At 41.6% G+C, this 19371-nt stretch overlaps 1 protein-coding gene across 7 annotated transcripts in view; it reads right to left on the bottom strand.

The window, feature by feature from the left end:
- Krt95d (phosphofurin acidic cluster sorting protein KrT95D) overlaps positions 1 to 19371 on the bottom strand; it is a 68905-nt gene that overhangs the window by 10012 nt on the left and 39522 nt on the right. For 2 of the 7 annotated variants that reach the window (XM_078195997.1, XM_078196020.1), the window contains exons 2-6: positions 12956 to 13259; positions 12373 to 12657; positions 9898 to 10030; positions 8636 to 8791; positions 4584 to 4688 (exon numbers count right to left, since the gene is read on the bottom strand). In XM_078195997.1, the coding sequence (XP_078052123.1) occupies positions 4584 to 4688; positions 8636 to 8791; positions 9898 to 10030; positions 12373 to 12657; positions 12956 to 13259 (983 nt within the window). Of the gene's footprint in view, positions 1 to 4583; positions 4689 to 8635; positions 8792 to 9897; positions 10031 to 10351; positions 10620 to 12372; positions 12658 to 12955; positions 13260 to 19371 lie in introns of those variants that run through there. The other 5 variants (XM_078196015.1, XM_078196027.1, XM_078196007.1 and 2 more) reach the window with 4 other exon arrangements.

Below are 19371 nucleotides of genomic sequence, written 5' to 3'. Positions count from 1 at the left end.
CGGCGCGCGGCCATGCTCGACGGTTTTCGCGCCGCAAGCCCGAGACCAACCCCCTTCAACCCCTAAAAGCAAACCCCTCACGAAATGGACGCTCTTCCCATCGAGCTGTTCGTTCGTTTGCAAACCACGTGACATTTTCGCACGCGTAGATCGGCTTTGTTTTACAGCTTTTCCGTTTCGACGAATTTACTGAATAGTTTAACAACTGGCCTTTTTCCCCCGGCGCGTGCAAACCCTTTTTATCAATCAGAGCTACAGATTTTTACTCTATGGATTTATTATTTTATAGAAATTGCCGACGTTGTTTTTTTTTGAAATTAGAAATTGAGATTTACGTCTTGTATTTTTATTCACGAGAAAATATTTTCCAATAACAAATTTCTAAACAATTCTTCCGATTTCAATTACTGTACTTTTTACATGAGAAATTAAACAAAACAATATTTTATTTATTATGTTATATTTTTAATAAATATAAGAAACTTGAACATGTTTTTAATCGTCGACGTTTGATAAAATTGAAATAAATGGTTAATTGTTTTTTTTTTAAATTGAGAACGGAGTCCCCTATCTTGTTAACAATTTTTCTATTTTTCTATTATAAACTCATGCAAATCCGCAGTCTAGCAATTAGTGTCAATTATTTATTACTAGTATTATAGCGTGGCCTTTGTACATTCGTAATTTATATTACATTGTTGCATAGAACACGGTTATTAATGGTAATAATCTAAACGGAACAGCTTCGTAAATTATTTCAACGCAAAAGTAACTAGTGCACGAACACGTATATTATTATTATTATATAATATTTTAATACGCATGCATAGAAACCGATTTCTCGTATTAACACCAATAACACATAAAAGACATGAAAATTATTATGGAAATATTATTTATTCGAGTAAAAATGATGAGATTGAAAACAAGTCCGTGTTTGCTTATAGTAAAACTCTTACCTATTAAAATCACTACTAACGCTAAATGCTGGCTACATTATTATAAAAACTCTCAGTTCATTTCGAGCGACTTTTGACATACTCTATATAAACTTTTCACGGAGTGGATCGAAGATTAGATCGCGTTTCACGGAGGATATATTTGTACCAGCGAGTCTATTCTACGTTAATTTATGTACAGTCTAAACACTCGTCAAACCAAATCTCTCCACGGAATTCTCAAACATCAGCTTCACCGTCTGTTTTCGCAAAAGGTGGTCTCGAGCTTGCAGGTAGCAAACGCGGATGACACCGTGTCAACCGGCTGTTTCCCGATGGAACCGGAATCACGTCAATTAGATCATAGTTTCCCAACCTTTCAGGCGGCTCGTTGTCCCCTTACCAATGCTATTAATGTTCATCGCTTTCATCGAGAAATCATACACTATTTATCTACAATAATTCCTTTAATTTTAACCATCGTCCACCAAATAAAATTATTCTTTTAACAATTTAGAAATATAGTGATAGTGAGAGTAGTAATAACAATATTAATATCAATAATAAGGAGAATAATAGTAATGAGAGTAATGATAATAATGAGAGTAATAATAATTATGAGAATAATAATAATAACTTCCAAATATTAATATTAATAATAATAATAATTTCTAACTATTCCCAGCAAAAATAATTGAAAATCAAGGCGAAACAAAAAAGACATAAATTCGCATCTTATTTTTGCATAACAAGACAATGACCGCAGCATCCCCCTCCCCAGAATAAAAGTCAAAAGAGTCGCCGAAAGGGGTGAACAAGTCCGAAAAGCCCCGAAATAATTTCTCGAGGCCCGAGAGATCGTCCGACGATCGCCGAGTTGGGAAACCACGAGATCTCGATCGTTGCTGGAACACAGAGCGCCGGATTGGCCGAGACGGTTTAGAGGCGTCCCCCGGGCCGCACACGGAATGCGGAACGCGAATTTACTAAATCGCAATCAGGGACATACCGGCTCTCGTCTCTCTCTCGCGCAAAGAGACACGGTTCGTGATCGACGCAGTTTCTACATAGAACAACGTATTATACTGTCCGCACACGGAGAGACACGATCGATCGATCGCGTCGCATTCGACGGCGTGTATACCACGGAAATCGAGAGGTGTTAGTCTAAAAGTAGATACACAGTAATTCATAGTAACAAACAGATATTATATATATGTACAAACATATATACATACATATACACGCGCGTATATACTCGCTACATATTTTTCTCTCCTTCTCTCTACATGTACAGTGTGGTCCAGGCAGCTGGTGCAATCATAACTTGCAAAATACTTGTCGCACGAGAAAATTGTTTAAACAACATTTGCATTGTTTAGAGATGTACGTAACTCGGGGTATTCATATTTTCCATAGGCGTAGGTGTTTCGAAGATTTGGAGATTGATATTATTTTTTTAAATAAAATGTTATATTTTTTATACAATAATATGGCAGAATATTGAATTCCGAGTAAAAAAGTACTGACCTTTGTTAACGCTAAATTCAATAGTTAACGAGTAATTTAATTTTGTTTCTTGAGAATTTCGTTCAGCAATAAATATAGTAAATATGGTTGTTACATAATTTCTGGGGGAATTTAGGGGTTGCAAAAATTGCGTGGACCACCCTGTCATATATATATGTATATATATATATATAAATGCATATGTACGTACGAGCAGATAGATAGAGACGGAAACAGAGAAGAGGCCAGCGGACAGGATTTCGAGTACGATTCGAGATAAACGCTATTTACACATACAGAGAAGCTGCGGATAGCCACACGTACGCACACAGAGGACATACAGAGACACACAGTGAAAACGTCTGCCGGCAGGTGTGCCGGAGAGTTCGATCGAGCTGCGAAAAAGAGCGTCTAGAGGAGATGGCGACAGCGTGTAACGCGTTGTCGAGGATCGAACGTAACGCGTTCGCACCTGTTCGTTCTCGTTGAAAAGCGATCACGAAAAATAATGACTACAGAGTGATGCCAAAGAAACGTTTATTTCATTACTTTCTTTCTTTATCTTGTCCCATCTGCAACTGTTACATCGATTCTGTGCTGTTTTACATCGTTTACAATTACTGCAGATTATAATGTCAGTGCGATAAATGAACAATAGAAATTGTTCAAGCTTTAGAGGTAAAGAGCGTGCTCCACCCTCGAACGTTCGTCGTTCGCTGCTAATTTTTAGACACCTTCGAGTCTTTGATTTTTATTTCAGTTAGGCGAGGAGGTTAATTCAAAATCAAAAAAATCAAATAAATAAATAGCTTCGGTGGCTGAGAGAAGTCATAAGATCGCAAAGGGTTAATTAAGATAAAAATCACTCGTATAGTATCGAGAACCATGAGAGAAGGTTCGAGAAACCATGAAAGAACGTTCAAGAAATCATGAAAAAAACAGCTCGACCAACTTAGTTGAACCAACTATAGTCGAACGCGACGCGTCCGAGGGTAGAAATATGGCGAAATGCGTTTCACGAAATGCTTCGATTACCTTTGCACTCGATCGATTCAATTAACAATACTTACTACGAAACAGCCATCGAAACATAATTGCAAAGATCGATCGTCTCTACTTGCGAAACTACTCGGGCACACCTAATTACCGAATTCTTTCGAAGCAGCAAGCTCCTGCCCGACATAGCAGGGTCATTCATGCGCTGGAGTTCCTTCTCCAATCTACAAAATTGCGTACACACTGAATTCTTATATCGAACGCCATTATCATAAACTGGCAATGTTAACTGCGTTACAATTTATTTAAAAGAACTATTAACACAACTATACTATACTATCAACTATTTCGACTTGTTGATCAATCGTCTTTCGACAGAAAATAATTTGACCTGATATAATGATATACATAACCTAACAAAAAATAATTCATTGAATCTCTTTATAACGCAACAAAAGTAATTAAACAAAAATTAGTAGAAAGTATTAAAAAACAATAGTATCGTGATTAAACTCATAGGCGTCGATCCAAGCATTAAAAAAAGAAACAGAAAGGAATTTATAGGGCGACCCTAAAATGATTTCTGTTTCTCGTCGTGTTACTATTCTAAGGGCAGATCAAGCAAAGATCGTCGCGTGACCAAGAAACTGGCTAACCCCTTGCCATACTTTAACGATTCAGTCTCGCGATGGGGATATTTTATATTACAAAATTTATAATAATGAGCAGTTAAAAAATTATTATTTTTTAGCAGTTGAAAATTATTAAATATTTATAATAATAAGCAGTTACATACGTCCCTTTAAGTGGAAATCAAATTTTATTCTCCCATCACTAATATTTAAACAATATTTATATTTTTAATATTTTTTTTGTAAGGATAAGTATTCTTCCATGAAATTAGTGCGATTGAAAAAATTCTAAATGTAGCAATTGTATAAAAAATGGTACGGCAAGGGGTTAAGAAAGAACGAGCATCATGCTATAGTTTTACGCAGGCATGCTCGCTTAGCAAGAAAGCAAAGATAGAGATAGAGGTCCTTAAACAGAGTTCCAGCTAATTAATATCCTCAAATCCTGGCTACGCGAGGCAGCGACGACGTTTTTCCTTATACGTTTATTCGTTGTTTGTTCACATACCTGGCGTGGTGTGTCCGACACGGTGTTTCTCTTTAGGTGGCTGACCTGCGCTCTGTTGACCTACGGCCGTCGCCGGTGTGCATCCGGTCTCCTCGTTGGTTACTACTACCGAATCGTAACATGCAACAATGCAAAAGCCAACCCACCAGACTTTCACTTAGTTAAAAAAGGAATCAACTGTGGACCATGTGCGACCGGCTACACGAAAACTGTTTTATAGCCGGGGTGTATTTTCGTTATCTCTTTTAGCCGCCCTGAAACGCCTTCGGACGGAAGCGATTACGGAAACGGCGAACCCCCAGTCTCCGCCCTTGGGCGAAGGGCGGCGCGAGCTTCCGCTGGAAATGCGCTTGATTAAAATGCAACGACTACGGTGGGATTCGGGACTTGGCGGTGCACGGGGCCAAGCTGTGTCCTTTTTTTAATGTTACGGTAATTTTTGTTGGTTTTCGTGGCCGATTTTTCGGGAATATTTAAATTATATTTTATAGAGATTAAATAGAAAGCTTTTTCTTTTCTTAAATTATTTTAGTAGATTCGAAGCGATATATTGACTTTTTTAAATTACTTCAATATTTTCTATTTTTTAAATTCTTTCAATATTTTCTAGCTTTAAATTGCAACTACTAAATTGTTTCAGAAATATATGGAAAGTGCACTATATTTGTGAATGATTGATAAACCATTTTTTGTTCTTCCTTCTAATGAATTTAAAAATGATCCTTTAATGCATAATAAATTTTGTAATATTAAGTTTCTAATAAATTTTCTAATATTAAATTTCTAATAAATTTCGTGATATTATACAAAGATAAATGTAAATCATATATTAGGAAATAATTTAAGAAATTCTGATTTACCAATCTCTTATTTAAATAACAGATTAGTTAAAAATATAGTAAAAAAATGATGGAGCTGAGATTGGTATTTTTTGTTGTTGTTGTTCCCGGTGAACCACCCTCTCGTCCCGATTATGATTTTTGCCTCGCTGAAGGCTTTCCCTCTCAAGAGGGACGCAGCTTTTTTTCAGACCGCAATTTTTCGAAGTGGACACGGCTTGTACCCGAAACCCTCAAAACGGTGAGAACTCTACTGGGGCGTGTGGATCGCGAGAATCGTTCTGGAAATGTTGAAATGAAAATTTCTGTGTACACGCGTTCTCCCCTAATTTTGTTTAATATTTTTTAAAGATACAGAGGAGGATATTCTCTCCTTTTTTTTCTCGTGATTGGTGCCATTGTTAACAATTAATATTATTACCATTCTTACTACAGATAATATACACAAAGTAATAAAATAAATAATAGACTCGTAAAAAATAATGCAGAAATAATATATACTGTATATATAATGTATAAATAATATATATAAAACAGAGAGTTAAGAATAATAAATTATTGTATCGCAAAACGACGACTTCGCATTTCAAGGTTTCCAGACCATAATCTCGCAACGATATGTCATCACTCGTGGCAGGGGGGGTAGTTTTGCAACAGATTACTGTCTGCTCTAAATAATTTGGGCAATAATGTATAAATATATAGTGTGTGTGTGTGTGTGTCCTCGAAAGAGAGTCGTCGATTAACGAAATAGAGACATATAAGAGTGCGGTGTATGGGTAGAACATAGCATAAGCCAGATCACATGAGAACAAACATTACTTGTAACAAATAAATGCGAGACGACGGGGATATTCGTTCAGGCTATGATTGAACGATCGCGTTTAACCCTTTCGCTACGACGGCCTGCACAGCTGGAGCGACGCCGTGGAACGTGTCATTTATTGACTTATGTTTCATTTATTGTATTATATAATACTGTACTGTATATGTACTTTATTCTACTGTATTACATTGTGTTGTATTTTATTATATTGTACACGTATTGTATTTTATCGTATTGTTCTGTAATTTATTATATTGTACATATATTGTATTTTATCGTATTGTACTGTATTTTATTGTATTGTATTTTACTATATTATATTCTGTTATATTATTTATATTCCATTTATACAGTATTATATGCCGATTATACTTGGAACCGTACAGACAGCAAACAGCGCCGACTATAGCTAAAGTCGGCATCAGTAACGAAAGGGTTAACGGCGTAACGCGACCCAAACTGTTTCAGCAATTATACCTGAACGCATAGCTCCTAATGGCGAGACTTTCGTCGAACTAAATGGATTGAAATTAAACTTAGTGAAAACGTCGGCTCGAGGAAAAAATTCGTTCGAATTTCTAAACGACGCGTTCGCGAACTATCGTCGAAATTCTGCTAATTAAAATTTGTCTTTCGCGAAGTTCGCGTGGTTTTATTTATTAACCCTTTGCACTCGAAGCTATTTTAAGTCTAGATCCAAAATGTTCGTGTTTTATATGAATTGAACAAAAAAAAATAAAAAAAAGTACTCGGAAAAATCGAAGAAAAAGTCGACACTGAATTAATCACAAATTATTTGATATCTAACTTCTTTTTAAAAAATCGATCGTTTCCGAATGAACAGTGCAAATGGTGGAGATGCTCTCGTCGAGTGAACGCGCTCCGATCGCAAGAAAGTGAGTTCTCTGTACCAGTTAACGTACCGATAGCATCGCGTGCCGCATATACACGCGCGCGACGACGACGACATTAACGGCCGTCAATTACGCGGGGACGATACGTCATAAATCTCGTTTAATCAGTGTTTAAATCGCCATTTACGAACCGCTCGAACGAGAACTTTAATAACACGTTCTCCCTTGATCAAGCGGGACCGTTCTTTCGTTTCCGTCGGAATAAAATCCGAATTTTACGGCCGCTTTAATTATTTCCATTTCGCGTTCGCGGAGGGGACACACGCCGATTGAAACGATTCTCACCTCTGACATTCTCTCGTCGTCGGCGAGATCGATTACCCGCGTCGAACCAATTTAGAACTAGTCGGCGAAGGGGGGGAACCGTTTAAAAATTCAGGGCGCGCGCCTAAACGTCGTCGTCGTCGTCGAAAAACGAACGGAACCTGTTCCTCGAGACGCCGCGGCGAAATGGGCGGTCAACTGCAACACAGCCGTAATCCATGCTGCATCTCACCAAGACGTCAACGTCATGTTGCCGAGATCGTGAACGAACAAAATTACGAGGACCTGCACTTCCTACGAACAATCCTTCGTCGATGATTCGTCGATCATTCGGCGAGATTTATTCGCTGTGACTTGGGTCTCTTGGGTCGAGGACAGACTATTCGACAGAGCCATAGGCTCGGTATTATAATTAAAAAGCGACGAAATTGGTGATTCATATTGATAATTTTCTTTTTAATTATTTGCCGATTGGTTGGTCGTCGCTTTCTATGATTTTATAATCGAAAATGTGTTCTTGTGTTTAAATAGAAAATTCGAAGGAATAAAAGTAACAATTTAAGGAGAAAATTCGAGAAATATATGAACAAGATATAGAGAAGAGTATGAAGGAAAATATGGAGAATATGAACAAAAGTATGGAGAAAAATATAGAGAAGAATATGACGGAAAATATCGAGGAAAATACGAAGGAAATTATCAACGAAAACACGAAGAAAAATATTAAGCAAAATATGCGAAAATATAAAGAAAACTATGCCAAAAGAAGGAGAAAAATAATGCCAAAATATGAAGAAAACTATGCCACAATAAAAAGAAAAATAAGTCGATGAAACATATAACTATAATAGTTTAATTACAGGTGCCGTCATGGTCTGTCCTCGTCTTGCTACCAAGGGGGGTTGTTCGTAGAAAGTGCAGGGACGAATTGCAACTCTTTACTCTTTACTCTCTAGCAGAAGCGAGTCCATGATACAATACTCTGTGAATATACGTAATACACCATTTTCCTTACCGTGTACCTATAGAACAGAAGGGGACAGTTTAGACCGATTTAGACGCAGGGGCCACGATTACACATCGTTACGATCTCTTATCGCGGCGGTAACTGCTCGTGGATTTTCGCATCGTTCACGCGTTACGGGAAGAAGATCTCTCTCTCTACGGATTTCCACGAAGGTTCGTTCGTGGATTCGTTCGTTCACTTACCGGAATGAGGAGGCGCTAGAAGGGATCGACTAGAGCTGAAGAAGGGGCGCAGGGATGGCTTAGGCGTGCTGCTGACGGACATCGTGTCCAGCTCCGGGCCGCTGTCGGACAGGTCTTCCAGCTCGTCGAACAGCTCCTCGATCTCCATGTCTCCGCCTTTAAAAAGAACCAGAATATTGTTAAACATTTACTTTTCAAACGGATCCTATCGAAAGGGTTACTCTCGTCTGCCTTTTTCTCTGTAATCCTGCGAGGTTCTTTGTTTTTAGTGGACAATTTTTTATTGGGAGCACTGAAATTATAAATTACTGTTCGGATAAATAAAAATTGCTTTGATCAGTTTAAGGTTGAATTTAAATTATTTTCTTTAATTTAAAGTTCAAATTAAATTATTTTCTTCAGCTTCGCAGTTCAATCTCAAAACTCGACGCGTAATGAACGAGTTTAATAAATCGCTGACACGCTACGACATAAAGAGCCAATAATCACAAAAAGAGACAAATAATTATAAACGACAAACGCAAAAGCGACGTCGAGTATCGGTTATTCTCGGAATGCGAAGAGCAACGAGAAAGTGTCTTCCGCCGCGTTCCGATCGTATTTTTGAAATACGAAACGACGACCGTGTGCTCGACCGCCGCTTCGATTCCAGCGTTGCCCGTAATCAACGGTAATGTTCGACTAATTAATACGAGGTGGAACGCGATATCTGTTAACGTGACGCGTTTTCAAGTTATCGGAAACGGCAAACGGCGACGTCCGGGACCGTCCGTTAACGCGTTCAATCAATTGTCATTGAACAATCGCGGTTACCGACGCGCGGCGGCTTTAACCGCTCGTAACCAGCGAAAATTGGCTTGTATTACAAATTATTTAACGTTCCTGTCGGAAACAAGATTTTACCGTTGATTACCTCTGCTCGTTTTAATTAGCTCGAGGATAATTCACCGCGCGTGGCCGGAGCTACTGAAATTACAAAGGAACGGGGCGTACCGCCGCTGATATAAAACCATGGTAATCGGTGAAGTAAAAGTATTATGGAATATTTCTCATTGTGAGATTATCGTCGATTATGTCAGGTTATGCTAAGCTTAAAAGTGCTGTTATCGAATATTTTTAATGCTTACAGGTTAAATTCCAGTAAAATATATTTCTTGTATAATATATATGTATTTTTTATATATGATATATATTATAATACTGTAAAGGGTTTAGGGTACAGGGTTTAGGAGATATTACAATGTTAAATGTTAGATATTCACCTGAAAGTTTCTGCCCGATCTCTTCCTGATCCTGATCGAGGTCCTCGGATACCCTAAACCGTCGCTTCAGCAGGGCTATGAACTTCTGCTTTAAATTTCTTTGCTGCAACAGCGACAATCGTTCAATTAAACGCTGAAAATCATAGAAACGGGCACTTCTTAGCGGGATCTTCTGAAGCAACAATATCGATATTCGGCGCAATGAGATCTCTCTTACAGGATCGTGGGCAAACCGCGGGAAACGGGGACTTCGAGACATATAATCGGGGGACGTGGCCAAAAGAACACAGCCGTCCACGGGCGCATACGGTTGACGAGAACACGTCTGTGTATACAGAAGGAGTAAAGCGTAACAAAAGCGGCATCAAAGAGACTCCCAAAAAGCCGACACGGCGCATAAAAATAGTAAAAGTAAACGTTCAAGCATAGTAAAACGTCGAAAGTAAAATTGTACCCCGTTTCGTGCGCGGTGTTCCAATAACGTCCACTGTTTAGTGCCGCGTTTCCCGACTACATCTGCAACAATCTTCGGGCCAACACTAATTATATTAACCGGCGACTTTCGGGGAACCGGCCGCGTACGTACCGACATTCTAATTTCCGGACCATTTAGTACTATTTTGTTTAAACGACACAGCGTCCGCGGTTCGTCGCTGCGTTCGTTCGAAAATTATGTCTTTGAGAGACAGCCTTTTAACCCATTTGCATCATCGCTTTATTTCAGCTGCCGCGTTGAAACATCAGCGACGTTCAACTAAAGACGTATTGCGGAATATTCCGCGCTCGGTGATAGAAGACGGTCGCGGATTAATCCGCGCTTGGATGCAAATGGGTTAACGTGGTATAGATATGCACGTGTTTGAGCTGGTTCTTGGCGAACAATATTTTGGAATAATTTACATTAATTTACAATAATTTACGTTTAAGGTACGTTAATTTATATTAGCGATTAGTTAATTTACTGGACTGGTGGCGAATATGATAAAGAAAAATAGAAGGAATTTATTGGTTTAGTGAAGTATATGTTGGACTTGTTAATTTACTGGCTCGTTGATGAATGTGTTCGATCAGAGAATTTACTGATTTAATGAAAAATATGCTGGACCAGTGAACTTACTGGAACTACGTAAATATTTACTACTGGCTTGAGGAAAATATTTCCTAGTGACAGGATGAAAATATTTACTACTAATATATTAAAAAAATATTTACTACTAATATAATAAAAATATTTACTACTGACAGAATAAAAATATTTACTACTAACATAATAAAAAATATTTACTACAGCCATAATGAAAATATTTGCTATCGAACAATAACTGACTGATATAATAAAATGTTTCAACATGTTCAAAACAACTCCACGACAGTCTTTCAAGTACGTCTCCAAGATCTACGCAATAAAACTACCAGTATCAATTGTCATTTTAATTATCTTATCCTAGAACAATACAGTGCATATCTCAAGTAGGATTTACCACATAATCACTGATACACAGCGTCGATCAACATGTAGATCGTGCTTCTTCTATCATTTTTAGGATAAGATAATTCGAACAACCACTGGCGTCGCGTTGTCAAACGAATCCTCTACAGTCGTAGAAATAATAATATAGAAACCAATACAATACTCTGCAATATCTTTCTATAATAATATTTTTAAGACGAATGAAGAGATCTTACATACTTTAACAGAGCGTCCATTCGTAAGAACCAGCTAAAACATCAAGACGCATAGTTTATTCTGTAAATTAGCCCCTTGCACTATGATTACTTTCACGCTGTGTTGATTAGCATTTACTTATCCTCAATACCTTCCTTAATAGGGCCAGACAATTTTCGTTTCTTTTATCGTCTTTATGTACTGTTATTCGTAGACTTTGATGACACAAGAATTTCTTTTTTTTTGATACAGAGAAAATTGACAATTTTAGTGGAGCTTGCATAAAACTTCACCACGAGCCTGACTCGTTATTATAGTGCAAGAGGTTAACGCCGTAAGATTGAAGTAAAAAACTCAAGCAACAGAACAAGAAGCAAGCAACGAATGTACAACAATTATTACAATAGTTATTAATATGTTAACAAATCAAAATATAAGAGCTTGAGTGATTCAGAAAACTATCTTCCATCTTGAATCCTAATTTCCTCTTTTCTCAAACCTTTTCTCTTCGCTCCATGGGGCGATCGACAAAAAGTAAAACAAACACACATCCATGGGAATCGGACAATTGAATTCTGGCCAGAAATTACAGCGTCCGCGACCACCGTGGTGCCGACGCGTTCGCGCGTCACGGTGCGGTAACGCGGAAGCGCAACAAATCGAGAGAAAACGTGCAGAGCGGAAATGGCGAACGACGATGGATCGACGTTGGCCTGCGCCGCCGCCCCGCAAAAGGGTTAGACGATGGCCGCGGATCCGGTCGCCGCGACGGAGGATTTAACAAAGCGGAACTAATTCGTTTCACGCACCCTGGCGTTCGGCATCTTCGCGCGGCTCTTCCGCCTGTGCATCTCGAGCGTCGGCTCGCTGTCGCTGCCCTCCGCCTCGCCCTCCGAGCTGAACTCCTCCTCCTCGTCGCTGTACTCCGGGCAGAGTCTCTCGTTCGGGTCGTTCATCAGTCTTTTGTCCTGGTCGACCGGCTGGGAGCTCAACGCGACCACGCTGACACGCGCGAACGCCACCGAATGACCGGCGTACTTCTCAGCTTTATATGACACTAGCTCCAGCTCCAAGTCCATCTGCTTCTGCAGCACCTGTGGATTTTTAGAGATTAATATTGGGTAAGGTTAGCAATTGTTGAGACGAAGTAAACCTCATTAGCGAAACGAGAAGAGCAAAATCCTGATAGATCATCGTCCCGCGAGAAGGTCTTAGAAACGACGAAGCTACCTGAATTTTGATCTTCTGCTGAACCTTGGCCGGCAAGAATTTTCACTGCACAGATATGTTACGGCCTTTCGGCTGTTAAGGCGATTCGGCCTTTTCGACTTGATGACTTATCAAAGGGTTGCTAAAACCTAAGCAGCGGCAAACATTTTGGTAGCTTATTACCTGCGCCATGTTGATGACACCCTCGGCCAACGTCTTATATCCAAGCATCGTGCGGTTCTTGTACCGCTTCCGTCTCTGCAACAGTATCAGCAGCTTGTTGCCGTCCCTTTTCAAGAAGTGCGGGTACTGTAGGGCGAACTGCAGCTCGAGCTCGGTGTCCAGCATGCCGCCAGGCGGTATGGCCATCTCGTTCGAGCGCAGCGTCCGCTTCGAGCCGTGCATCTTCACCGCGATGCTGATGGAAGTCAGATCGGAGCCGAGCGGCCGCAGGATCACCAGCCGGGTCAAGGTCAGGGAGCACAGCCTGGAAACAGATCGTGAGGGACCTTTGACTCGCGCCGTTTTTCTCGTTAACGATGGATTTATTAGCTAATAGATTCCCGGGCCGCGATAACGGCCGCCGGACACGACATAGACGACTTAATTGGAAAGGACGCGCGGCGAGCGTGTTCCAGCTTTTGTTAGACGACGGGGAAACTGGCGTGGAGGGGTGGACGAGACTAATTTTCTGTCTTTGGTTCGCGTTGCTTCGGGCTTAATCACTACGACTGGAATACTGTCGCGAGACTTAGAATGGGGCAAATAAAATATCAGGGTGTGTCACGAGTTTCTTTCTTTTTATTAACAGTTCTAGGCCTTCGCAAATGTTCTAGGACTATTTTCCTTGGACAAGGGGTGTTAAAATGGTCCGTCGTCCAAAGATTATTTACCGATGACGAACAAAAAGATTTTGTTCATTTAAATCGACTTTTATAGGGTAGAAAATTTATTAGAGAATTATTGGAAAATTTACGATTATTAGACAATTTAAAATTACATAATTATTTTACCAAAACTTCTAGTAAAAACTACCCCCATTGCGACGTCCTACCTTTTCGGTTAAATAAAATTCAAGGGGTTGATTAGATTACTTAACACAGTAAAGGGTTCCAGCTCGACCGACTCGGTAGGACACAAACGGTCGTGATCGTCCAGGAATATCCTGTACACACGTCGCTGGTAGAGCGAATCTATATTTCATACGGCACGGCATCCGCGCAGTGACGTCTTTAAACGGACATGATTGTTATCGCTGTCTCTATGTGAACCCCCCCAACCTGATCGATACCACAGAGAGAGAAATGGAGAAAGAGAGAGAGAGTACCACCGTTTTTGCTTTGAGCTTTCAATTCGGCCTCGTTTTCTGTAACCGGCTCTCTCCCTCGTCCCCGATTCCCCGTTGAAAAGTCCGCCGCGGCTTTTGCAATTTCGACGATGCCCCTTTTTTTTCGGCATTCATTTCTCGCGGACGAGAAGCGCCGCGCGCGGACTTTCAATCCGCACGGATCTTTAATTAACGACCTCGGAACTGGGGAAAACGGCGGCGAATAACCGTCCCCTCCGTGCGATGCTTTTTTCCACCCCTTTAAGGATCGGGTCGAAACGCGTGTAGCGCGTGGCGTCGCTTTTCTATCTCGAAAATCGAGATTCGATTAGCGGAATCTCCGAGCGAAATTACACGTGTCGTTTCGAAATGGAATCGTTCGAGAAAGTGGTGTGACAATTAAATAATTCAACGATTAACGCTATAACGTAAAATAATAAAGCTCCTCTTTTTACTATGATTAATAGCTGTCGTATTTCGATTTTAATTCACGTCGATCACGTCGACGAAGGGAAGAACGCTCCCCTTGACGTCGATTTCTTCGGGGTTCGCGGCTGTGGGAGTGCAAACTCGCGCAAACTCCCACAGTAATCAGCGGATGGACACGGCGCGCTCCAAACTGGAGCAGCACACCGCGCGATAGACAACGTCAGGTAATTGAACCGATGCCTGAATAAAAGACGAGCCGTCTATTTAAGCCGCGCGCGACGCGGCGTGTTTCTTTTCACATAGGGGCGGCGAGCGCGCGCGCGCGCGACGGTGGTGGTTCCAGGAAACGGTGACGTATCGGCTGTGGCGAACCGCGTTGGATTCACCCTCCTTTTTGCGCCTCGCGCTGTCATCCATTATGCAACGCCGTTTCCTTTGCCCCGACGAACGTACTAAGTTCGTATTATTAGTACGAATCGATTCTTCTTTTTTACAAAGCTGCCGTTCATTATGGCCGATCGCGTCCTGCCGCGGCACAATACGCGCTTGGACCGTGACGGCGCAGCCTTCGACGAATTCTAACCCCGTGCCCTAAGGGTGCGGAGAGTTCGAAGGGCTGTTTCGGAAAAATTAATTTTCTTTTATTTTCCGCGATTTCGAAGGGTAGAATTTATAAGAAATATACTTTTGAAAGCTTGTACGCGAATTTGAAAAATTAAGGCTATGGAAGTCTGGATATAAACTAATTCCTCGATTACTTAACATTTTTAATGCATTCGAAATAAAAGAAACTTTCATTGAGAACGAACTGTACGAATAAATCAGGTCAAAGTTACCCCCGTCTCAGTCGCATTTTTGAAACGAACAATTTCCAGAGAAAGACTTGTCAAACTGTTGACGCATCGAGCTGGCTGAAGCAGTCTTTGGGATTTCAAAATTTCTGTTCTGGGAAATTAGTGCTCGATTGTCTATCAGAAGAATCGTAATCTATCCGATAACGTATCTCATCGGACAAAGAAATGCGAGCGGTTTAAGAAGACGGAGGAAGGGGGGGGGGGGGGGGGAAGGAGGAAGGGGGGGGGGGGGGGGGGGGGCGAAAGAGAGAAGCGGCGAGAGTTCGGAGAGCCTTGGGGTTAAAGGGATCCTCTGAGGCCACCCTTTGCAGAGAAATCGATCGAAATCGATCGCAAGCGCATCTCGCGGTTGTGTGCATCTTCGCGAACAAATCAACTGTAAAATGCGTTCGCGGTATTATATCGACCGGCTTCGGCCGTGCTCGGCTCGGCTCGGCTCGCCGGATCCGCACACCGGCGATGTGTCGCATGAATCACCGAACGCGCCCCGTCACAGCTGATGAATGAGCTCCGCGCGTCAAGTACCCCGTTGAAGCCTCCCCCGCTCCTTGACCCCGGCCTACCCCTCCACCACCACCACCGCCGCCAAGCTTCGACACCGGGTGCCACGTGATTCGCGTACGCATCTTGACCTCGCCCCTTCTGCGGTGTCGTCGAGGTAATCCGGGGATTAGCGACACCGCTTTTTTCCTCTCTACGGACTCCACCCCTTCGCCACGGACCCTTTTGCTCCTGATGCGACAATTCTCACCCCCCCTAACGACGTTTCTTTTATCTGAGCGACCATTACGATGCGAATAGTTGTACGAAGTCAGGTTGAGGGTAGTGCTTGTCTTTTTATGGGATTTTTACAATCGAGAAGGGTTGTTGGAAATTATATTGTTTATACAAGATTGTGAAGGAGTTAGGTTGATGGTACCACTTGTTTTAACCTTCTTCTGGAACACCAGTTAAAATTCCCTTTACAAAATAATCATTAAATTCTAAACTTAAAGGTTTAGCTTTGCAGTATAAAGGGTTAAGGCTCGCTGTGTCTCTCCCTCTCGCATTAGCGTTCCATACGAGTTTTTCCACAGGCTGGCAATGACGGATGATGATCGTTGTTGCACGCGAACGGAGATCGCCGACCGTCTCTCTCCGTCGCGCATTGGCGCGGGCGAATGGGGGGCCCCACGCGTCAGTGACCGATGCCCGGTACTAAATTTTCTGTTCGGCCAGTCCTCGGCGGCTACACCACCGATGCGACCTATGTGCCACCGAATGTATCAAGTGGCAATTGATTGCGTAGCGCGAATGAAAGGGCGAGCAAAATTAGCTAGGCGCTTATCGTGTCAACACTGCTCCCTGCCGTCGCTCGTCGATTTGTCAATGACGCCCCGCGGAGGGCGATCATCGCCGACCGACACCGATAATATTAATTACACCACTGGACACGATCGGACAACAATGCCTGCAATTTTCTCCGTTTGGCCTAATGATCGCCGCTGCGGACCTTCGCGGGCAAACGCAGTGTTCGCAGCGTCGAAGGGTTAATGTGGCGAATGGGGTGCAAATAAATGTTTATTTCTTCCGTGGACTTGGTTACTTTACTTGCAGTTAGTTTATTGTTTTTATTTGCGTTTTCTGCTTTAGTTTTGTTTACTTGTATTTACTTTATTTTTTTACTTCCGTTTGCTTTATTTTTGTTTGTTTGTAGTTACTTTATTATTTTTATTTTTGTTTTCGCTCTATTTTTTGTTTGTTTGCATTTACTTTATTTCTCTTATTTTTGTATCTGCTTTATTTTTGTTTACTTGCATTTATTTCGAGAACGTAACTTCGTACCGATAAGACCGGCAGATTTGTCGAGGATATTCGTTAACGATGTTCGTGTCCTATCTGCTTTTTATCGGGCCGGCCGAGGCGATCGACGCGCGCGGCCCATGGGAACGCAGGGCGCGCAAGGTTTCGCCGATAAGCTTATCGCGGCCCGTTTCGTGCGCAAGAGGGAAAAGATCGACCGAGGGGTGGGCGAGTCAGAGAGACCTTTCCGCGGGGCTGTTCTACCGTTCTGAAGGAGTTCTCGTTCGTTATCGTCGATATGAAAACTTCAGCTTCCATGACTCACGGACTCCGGGCGCGTCCGTATCGCGGGAACCCAGTTCGAAACTCAATTTTCTGTTTACCGGCCCGCCCTTTATCTCGCGAGCGCCCTGCGGCCCGGTCACGCGCCTCAATTAATCGAAACGTTAAACCCCGTCGATGTTTCGTTGCGCCGAGTACTGTTGGCTTCGACGGCTGAGGAATTGTTGCAGTTTATTTGCTCGGATAGAAATGTTTTAATAATATCTCTATTTAATAATTTCGATAAATTATATATACCGATAATTTTATTTAATTCTTCCAAGATATTTGAGTTTTCTATTTGATGATATTTTATCGTTGCAAAAAAAATATCTGTCGAAATAAATGCGATAAAATCACTGAAACAATGTTCTATATAAAAATGAATTTTTATTCGCCATTTATGGTCTGCTTCGACGAGAATAAAATTAATCGAACGAAGTATACAGGCGAATTAAGAGCAGAACAGGTGAAACATGATAACGATCCCGAAGATATTTCCGCCTGGTCGGAAAGCGGATATAATTCGTTGCGCGGCGGCACTCGCGGAGTATGAAAATTGTGAATCCGGTGCAAACATTCGGACTAATAAACGGCGTGAATTATGTAATCTCGGGGTTCATTCCATTAAAATGTTACGCTCGAACGCGTCCAATCAGCGTAATTCGATGACGCACAAAGGTGTAGGGAGGTTCGTCGCGGCGTTGATTGGTGTTAAAACAATAATCCCGTTGTACACCCCGGTGAACGTCGACGATTCGGCTAAATTCGTCGCACAGTGGGCGATTCCACCACCGGTGGAAATGTTTTCCAATTGAAATCAGATTTTAGAAGAAATTTTTAGTTTTCATATTTCCGAAGAAATTTTTAGTTTTCATATTTCAGAAGAAATATTTAGTTTTCTTATTTTACAAGACATTTTCGGTTTTATATATTTTCTAATATAATATATATTCTATATTATATTTTATATTTATATATTATAATATATCTATATTTTCTATATATTTTCTGTTTTATAAGAAATTATCAATTTAATGTTTCATAAGACATTTTCATGGGGCCACGTAACGTAACATAATACAGTATAGGATGATATAATGTAATACGATATAATAAGAGAACTATATAATATAATAATAGCTTTATATATCAATTGGTGGTGGCCACCTTCGACAAAGTACAGCCACTTCAACAATCGATAAAAATAAAAATAACAATAAAACCTGAAAACCCGGCGCGGCAAGAATACCAACGCGCGATTCCCGACACTGTCTGACATCGTCCGCGGCCGCGGCTCGTCCGATAACGTATCCGCGACATTCAATGACCGGACGGTAATTCGCACCGAAATCCGGCAATTATATCGAGCATTTGCATAATATACGTCGCCACGGCCGCCAAAGTGGCCGGCGTAATAACAGGCTGCGCGCGGTTAGGCCCTCCTAGCCTCTCTCTCTCTCCCTCCTCGTCAATTATGCATGTACTTATGCCACCCGCAATAATCGTCGCGTCGCGGTGGCAAGCTGCCTAATGACACTGCCGCGAGCGAGCGAGCGCGCGCGCGCGATCGTACGAGCGGCCTGTGTCAACCTCTCCGCCGATTAAACGGTTCATAAAATACGGGCACCGAGAGCGCGCGCAAAACCTTGGATCTTTGTCCGTTCGTTATCTAGGGAGTGAATGGGATGATCGGCGGCCACGATAACCGCCACGCAATTTTAACCCATTGTCGCGCGTACCGCAGCCGTGAGAGACGGGACACCTTCTTTCGTCGTGTTTCACGATCCTTTTATTTGTTGCGGAATATTACGATGCGTCGTCGCCGGATGCATTTTTATTGCACGCGAGCGGACAGCATTTTTTTCCGTTTCGCAACTGTGCAG

This window comes from Augochlora pura, chromosome 1 (assembly GCF_028453695.1).
Source record: "Augochlora pura isolate Apur16 chromosome 1, APUR_v2.2.1, whole genome shotgun sequence".
NCBI classification, from domain to species: Eukaryota; Metazoa; Arthropoda; class Insecta; order Hymenoptera; family Halictidae; genus Augochlora; species Augochlora pura.
Note: the sequence above shows the minus strand (reverse complement) of the source record. Positions and strands in the feature narration are given on the sequence as shown.